The sequence below is a fragment of the Oncorhynchus mykiss genome, chromosome 7, assembly GCF_057628025.1.
Source record: "Oncorhynchus mykiss isolate SJ-2025 chromosome 7, ASM5762802v1, whole genome shotgun sequence".
Lineage (NCBI taxonomy): Eukaryota > Metazoa > Chordata > Actinopteri > Salmoniformes > Salmonidae > Oncorhynchus > Oncorhynchus mykiss.
Genome location: NC_143028.1, coordinates 23901030 through 23909529, shown reverse-complemented (window position 1 = coordinate 23909529; position 8500 = coordinate 23901030). Strand labels below are relative to the sequence as shown.

Below are 8500 nucleotides of genomic sequence, written 5' to 3'. Positions count from 1 at the left end.
GATATATTGTTACACCATGTAGGAGCAGTAAAGACCGACATTAGCTTGCTACTTATTTAGATTTAGTTTGACTGAATGAAACTGCCTTAAATGTGCTGTAGTAAACATTTTTCATTCGCACTAATCAATCCACACATTCCTGTCTGTGTATGTCTCACTATAATAGTATTATTTAATTAAATACATGTAAAATAATATTTGTTTGAAAATAAAATATGATCCTCAATTGCGTTTCCCCTCCAGTCAGCAGACGGCGATGTGCGTCTTTCAGGCGACGCTGCCAGCGTGACGTATAATCTAGTGGACGGTTCTTCAGGAACAGCTTGTTAACCACCTCGGTAGCTTGCTAGCCAACATAGCCGAAAGATTCAAGCTATTTAGACGCTTTCGGTCTATATTAGCTACTGTGTTTTAGACATACATCTCTCGTATGTACTTGTTAACCTATTTAATTTAATATTACGTTATTTTGTATTAGTCAGCTATAGTAGCTGGCTGGTTAAGTTAGCACTAGCCTAGTTGCTAATGATAGCTAGCTAGCTAACATCCCCGAACATGAGCTCCCTAAACTTCTCCCCTCCTGTTAAAGAAGAGGAGGTCTGCTGGACGGAGAAAGAAGATCTGGGGCTGAACATTATCGTGAAAGAGGAGAAGGAAGAGGAGGATGTTACTGTTAAAAAGGAAGTAGAGGGTGAGGTTGTTACAGTGAAAGAAGAAGAGGAAGACGTTTCAGTGAAAGAAGAGGAAGACGTTTCAGTGAAAGAAGAGGAAGACGTTTCAGTGAAAGAAGAGAAAGACGTTTCAGTGAAAGAAGAGAAAGGCGTTTCAGTGAAAGAAGAGAAAGACGTTTCAGTGAAAGAAGAGAAAGACGTTTCAGTGAAAGAAGAGAAAGACGTTTCAGTGAAAGAAGAGGAAGACTCGTTCAGAGTGAAAGAGGTGGTGGATGTTACAGTAAAAGAAGAGGAGGATGCAGTTTTTGGAGTGAAGAAGGAAGGGGAGATTACTGTCACATTGAAAAATGAAAAGGTGGAGAGAGGAGATCTGATTAACACCAGTAAGTACCTCCTTAAATGTGTTTTTAACTTTGGATATTCTGAGTTGGCTCGTCAATAGCTCTTCAACGGAGGGGCAATAGGATGATGACTGATATGTCTAAAATCAGACGAAGTAGAGAACAAGCTACCCCTTGTTTTCTCCGTTCGGTTTCCAAAAAGTGACTTAACATATATATTTGAGAAGGGTCTCTATCTGCTGACCACAGACTGGGGCCCGGCGTGTAGTGATTTTCATGTAGTGATGTTTTACTACACACCGTGCCCCCCCAGTAGTGCCATGTGAGTTGGGTTGGCTACACCAACGATTATGCATATACTGACAAGATGTCTCTCCGCCCGAACAAGGGGAGTCGTTATCCACAAAGCGGTACTGCGGGTTCTCTCTCCAAAATATCCTTTCTTTGGATTGGTGGATCCATCTTATTATTGTAATCTATTGTGTATATTCTATGAGTGTTGTTGACGTCAACCGCCTGTATTCAATGGAGAGAGATGCTTAGCTACTAGCATGAATATGCATAGCGATCTGGAGACAAAAGTTGTCGGTATGTCACGTGTCCACATAACAATGTAAGCATTACGAAACTTCTGTTGGATCAAGTAAACCTCACGTAGCAAATAAGCCATTCATTTTGTTGTTAACCAAATTCGAGACTTTCCACATTGGGTTGATAATTGTTTCCACTTGGATAACACCTACTGTAACCTACTGGCATGACCTAGAGTTACAACCTACTGTAGTCTACTGGCATGGCCTAGAGAGATTAAACCACTTGGCTACAACCTGCTAGCATGACTAGAGAGTTACAACCTACTGTAACCTACTGGCATGACCTAGAGAGTTACAACCTACTGTAACCTACTAGCATGACATAGAGAGTTACAACCTACTGGCATGACCTAGAGAGATACAACCTACTGTAGCCTACTGGCATGGCCTAGAGAGATAAAACCACTTGGATACAACCTACTAGCATGACATAGAGAGTTACAACCTACTGTAACCTACTGGCATGACCTAGAGCGATACAACCTACTGTAGCCTACTGGCATGACCTAGAGAGATAAAACCTTGGATACAACCTACTGTAGCCTACTGACATGACCTAGAGAGTTACTACCTACTGTCACCTACTGGCATGACCTAGAGAGATACAACCTACTGTAATTTACTGGCATATCCTAGAGAGTTATAACCTACTGTAACCTACTGGCATGACCTAGAGTGATACAACCAACTGTAGCCTACTGGCATGGCCTATTGAGATTCAACCTACTGGCATGACCTAGAGAGATACAACCTACTGTAGCCTACTGGCATGACCTAGAGAGATACAACCTACTGTAACCTACTGGCTTGACCTAGAGTTACAACCTACTGTTGCCTACTGGCATGACCTAGAGAGACACAACCTACTGTAATCTACTGGCATGGCTTAGTGAGGTACAACCTACTGTAGCCTACTGGCATATCCTAGAGAGTTATAACCTACTGTAGCCTACTGGCATGGCCTAGAGTGATACAACCAACTGTAACCTACTGGCATGGCCTATTGAGATTCAACCTACTGGCATGACCTAGAGAGATACAACCACTTGAATACAACCTAATGAAGCCTACTGGCATGACCTAGAGAGATACAACCTTTTGTAGCCTACTGGCATGACCTAGAGAGATACATCCGACTGTAGCCTACTGGCATTACCTAGAGAGATACAACCACTTGAATACAACCTAATGAAGCCTACTGGCATGACCTAGAGAGATACAACCTTCTATTCTACTGGCATGACCTAGAGAGATACATCTGACTGTAGCCTACTGGCATTACCTAGAGAGATACAACCACTTGAATACAACCTACTGTAGCCTACTGGCATGACCTTGAGAGATACAACCTACTGTAACCTACTGGCTTGACCTAGAGTTACAACCTACTGTTGCCTACTGGCATGACCTAGAGAGATACAACCTACTGTAATCTACTGGCATGGCTTAGTGAGGTACAACCTACTGGAGCCTACTGGCATATCCTAGAGAGTTACAACCTACTGTAGCCTACTGGCATTACCTAGAGAGATACAACCTACTGTAGCCTACTGGCATGGCCTAGAGTGATACAACCAACTGTAGCCTACTGGCATACAGTAGGTTACTGTAGCCTACTGGCCTATTGAGATACAACCTACTGGCATGACCTAGAGAGATAAAACCACTTGGATACAACCTACTGTTGTAGCCTGCTGGCTTGACCTAGAAAGCCAAAGTTTTAAAATTCCTGACTTTCCATAATAATGATAATTTGTGTCTTCCTGTCCACATGTGGGATCCCTCTCCTTTTCGCCCTCTTTACGCAAATAACAGACAACTACTGTGGGACTCCCAATCACAGCTGGATATGATACTGCCTGATTCGAACCAGGGACTGCAGTGACACCTCTTGCACTGACATGCAGAGGCTTATACCGCTGCTTCCGTGTGTGTGTTGTGGAGGTCGACCGATTAATCGGAATGGCCGATTCATTAGGGCCAATTTCAAGTTTTCATAACAATCGGAAATCTGTATTTTTGGGCGCCGATTTGCCAAATTTTATATATATATTACACCTTTATTTAATCTTTATTTAACTAGGTAAGTCAGTTAAGAACACATTCTTATTTTCAATGACGGCCTAGGAACAGTGGGTTAACTGCCTTGTTCAGGGTCGGAATGACAGATTTTCACCTTGTCAGCTCAGGGGATACTCGGGAAGCTATACTGTTACACTGGCAATACTAAAGTGCCTGTAAGAACATCCCATAGTCAAATGTTAATGAAATACAAATGGTATAGAGGGAAATAGTCCTATAATTCCTATAATAACTACAACCTAAAACTTCTTACCTGGGAATATTGAAGACTCATGTTAAAAGGATCCATCAGCTTTCATATGTTCTCATGTTCTGAGCAAGGAACTGTAACGTTAGCTTTCTTACATGGCACATATTTTACATGGAACATATTGCACTTTTACTTTCTTCTCCAACACTTTTGTTTTGCATTATTTAAACCAAATTGAACATGTTTCATTATTTACTTGAGGCTAAATTGATTTTATTAATGTATTATATTAAGTTAAAATAATGTTCATTCAGTATTGTTGTAATTGTCATTATTACAAATAAATAAACAAAAAATTGGCCGATTAATCGGTATCGGCTTTTATGGTCCTCCAATAATCGGTATCGCTTAAAAGGCAGCAACAATTTTAAATATCGGTTATCAGTTTCGTTTTTTGGGCAAGGAAAATATTGGCCAATAATGTAATGTCGGTGCATCCCATTATTCTAAAATTGATTATATTATGAATGTTTTCCTCATCAATCTACACACAATACCCCATAATGCCATCACAATACCCCATAATGCCAATCCAATACCCAATAGTGCCAAAGCAAAAAACAGATTTAGATATTTTGCAAACGTATTAAAACTATTCCCAAGGACAACTCGTCTGAGTAATGTAAGATGTACGATCCCAGGATAACTAGTCTGAGTAATGTTAGATCCCAGGATAACTAGTCTGAGTAATGATAGATCCCAGGATAACTAGTCTGAGTAATGTTAGATCCCATGATAACTATTCTCTGAGTAATGTTAGATCCCAGGATAACTAGTCTGAGTAATGTACGTTTCAAACAGTTTTAACCCATTACAGTCTAAGCTTTGTCTGAGGGGGAGGTCCTTCTAAGCTATACGGAATTGTTTTAAGAAGGTTTAAATAACATGAAGGGCTTCCCCAGTGTAGTATTGTAGAAACACCCTCCAACATGAAGGGCTTCCCCGGTATAGTACTGTAGAAACACCCTCCAACATGAAGGGCTTCCCCAGTATAGTACTGTTTTAAGGTTATACCAAGGATAATTTAGCTTTCTGATTTTGAATTGTAAGACTCCTTGAAGTATCAACCAAAAATATTCAAAAGTTAAATTATGTCAAATTATTAGGCCATACTGCTATAACCCATAGTAACACATTCACAACATGGAACAACAGTAACCATAGTAACACATTGGATAACATTCACAATATGGAACAACAGTAACCATAGTAACACCTTAGATAACATTCACAACATGGAACAACAGTAACCCCAAAACATCTAAAGGAAGTTTGTTCTGAAGTGTCTGGTTTCCTCGATAGCAGGGAGGAGTTTCCTCATTACCAGATATACTACATCCATAACTAGTGGTTTCCTCATTACCAGATATACTACATCCATAACTAGTGGTTTCCTCATTAGCATGGAGGAGTTTCTACAAGCAAATTGCATGTGCATCGCCCTCGTGCCGCAATTTTATTAAACACAAAAAGGGGCCTATATTGGAGACCGAAAGTTGTCTGTCACACTGCTTAGAGTTTCAACAACTTTAATAATTTATTTATTGTCTACAATCTTAGATGTTACTACTAATGTGAAAACAAGACAATTTTCATATAATTTAACAGACATCAATTGTTGTACAACTTCATGGGTACGCTCTGGGCATCACCTTTTACCTCATATAAACAGTGGATTTCTGCTGTTGTGGGCCTTTAACCATCTGTTTGACTTTGCCATTCACACAGGAGAGAGACGGGACTACCGTGGATCCTCTGGGGAGCCTCAACAACCTCATGATGCTGACGAGGCAGAGAAGAGTCTCTCCACATCAGAACTCCTCAAGAAACACCAGCATAGACCCACAGGGAAGAAACCTCATTGCTGCTCTGACTGTGGGAAAGGTTTCAAATATTCATCATACCTTAAAATTCACCAGCGAGTACACACAGGAGAGAAACCTTATAGCTGTACTCAATGTGAGAAGAGTTTTACTCATTCAACCAACCTGATATCACACCAGAGAACACACACAGGAGAGAAACCGTATAGCTGTGATCAATGTGGGCAGAGGTTTACTCAGTCAGGTGCCCTGAAATCCCACCGTAAACTACACACAGGAGAGAAACCTTTTAGCTGTGATCAATGTGCGAAGAGATTTATTAAGTCTAGCAATCTGACAGTACACCAGAGAAAACACACAGGAGAGAAACCGTTTAGTTGTAATCAATGTGGGAAAAGTTTTATTACATCTAGAGATCTGACTGTACACCAGAGAACACACACAGGAGAGAAATCTTATAGCTGTGATCAATGTGGGAAGAGTTTTATTACATCTAGCCATCTGACAACACACCAGCGAGTACACACAGGAGAGAAATTTCACCACTGTTCGGATTGTGGAAAAAGCTTTTCAACTTCACATACTTTGAAGATGCACCAGAAAACACACACAGGAGAGAAATCTTATAGCTGTGATCAATGTGGGAAAAGTTTTACTCAGTCAAGCTCCCTGAAATCCCACCATAAGTTACACACAGGAGAGAAACCATTTATCTGTGATCAATGTGGGAAGAGATTTATTAATTCTAGCAATCTGACAGTACACCAGAGAAAACACACAGGAGAGAAACCATTTAGTTGTAATCAATGTGGGAAAAGTTTTATTACATCTAGCTCTCTGACTATACACCAGCGAGTACACACAGGAGAGAAACCTCACCACTGTTCAGATTGTGGAAAAAGCTTTTCAATGTCACATACTTTGAAGATGCACCAGAAAACACACACAGGAGAGAAATCATATAGCTGTGATCAATGTGGGAAGAGTTTTACTAGGTCAAGCTCCCTGATATCCCACCGTAAACTACACACAGGAGAGAAACCTTTTAGCTGTGATCAATGTGGGATGAGGTTTATTACATCTGGCAGTCTGACAGTACACCAGAGAACACACACAGGAGAGAAACCTTATAGCTGTGATCAATGTGGGAAGAGTTTTACTACATCTAGCTATCTGACTGTACACCAGCGGAGACACACAGGAGAGAAACCTTATAGCTGTGTTCAATGTGGGAAGAGATACTCTGATAAAAGTTATCTGATCAAACATCAGAAAATACATACATGAAGGAGTTGTTTCATGATATATATGAAATAATGTCACAATGTAGAATGTTTTAACATTGTAGAAGGAATATTTTAATGATGTCATAATGTAGAACCCTAAACGTTTGCCCCCTGTTCTATTGATTTCAGCATGATATGGATATTAGCCTCAGGGGGAAAATCCAGGCTCTGAAATGAAAGAGTACTATTTATATGATTTAACAAAAAGTGACTAACAAAAAAAGTTGTTACATTTACCACGTTGGTGACCCACTTGAATGAAAATGCAACACTTCAAAATGTAGCTAGCTGATTTCTACAAATTGTCCTCTAACCAGGGATGTACACATTATTCCTAGATTCCGTGTGGTTTTTGAGCTGTTAGTTTTAACAGAGACATTACACTTAACCACATGCGTCTGTGACAGAAACAATGATGTATTTACCTCATTTGGTGGATATTTAACAATGATTTACTTAACAAACAGTACGATATTTCTGTCCTGCTAATTGTGAGTTTTATGGTGTCCACTCTAGCTTCCTGCAGCTAGTCTGGGTGTCGAGGACATGGGCTTCATTAGAGATGGCTTGAAGCTGACGATTGATGTCTCGGTGATTAAAAACCAAACAGCCACATTCCATTCTAAGATTAGTGGTACAGGTGAGACATATGTCTCCGGTCTGATTGAGCCTGCATTCCATAGACAATATATGGTGTATGTTGAGCTGGGATAGAGAGGACTAGAACAAAGGACTCAATGGTCCTGAGACATCCTGGCATCTGGGATATTAGGCCAGGGTCGGGGGTTAAGATAACATCTGGGATATTAGGCCAGGGCCGGGGGTTAAGATAACAACTGGGATATTTGGCCATGGTCGGGGGTTAATATAACACCAGGTGCAAATGAAGACAGGATGAGCCCAAAGTGGCTTATGATGCCCCCCAATCTAGATGGGAGGGGTGGAACCAAGCATTCTGGGTATTAGCTATATAAACTGGGCGTTGTCTGTAAAGGGTAGGCTCTCAGACTAACAGTCAGTTAAGACTGTTGGGCTGACGGTTTCATTATTGCAATAATTAATCAATGTTAAATAAAGATGATTGTTTGAAGAAATGTCCAAGTCTCTCGAAGTACTGAATTTCCACGACACGACCCAATTGAAACAATACAACACTTCAAAATGTAAAGAGATGTTTTCTACAAATTGTCCTCCTCCTCAGTGATGTACACATTATTCCCAGATTCCGTGTGGTTTTTGAACTGTTAGTTTAACAGGACGTGCAACCTCATCTCCCTCCTCTCATATGCAAATTATTTTAGCATAATTCGATGAGTGATGACAAATAAGTGTTGCTTTCCTTTGTTCATCGACCCCTACATTTAAATACATCCCTCCAAAATGTAGACGACTGTCTTCTGCAGGTTGTCCTCTAACCTGTGAGGTAAAAGATATCTCCCATTTCCATGTGTTTT

General features: G+C 40.4%; 1 protein-coding gene across 1 annotated transcript; it reads left to right on the top strand.

Moving 5' to 3' along the window:
• The first annotated feature begins 261 nt into the window (after window positions 1-261).
• LOC110528935 (uncharacterized) lies at window positions 262-8140 on the top strand. Its single transcript, XM_036983120.2, has 2 exons — window positions 262-1054; window positions 5666-8140. Exons 1-2 carry the CDS (start codon window positions 556-558, stop codon window positions 7045-7047), a joined length of 1881 nt encoding a protein of 626 aa, XP_036839015.2. The 5' UTR covers window positions 262-555; the 3' UTR covers window positions 7048-8140.
• Window positions 8141-8500: the final 360 nt, after the last annotated feature.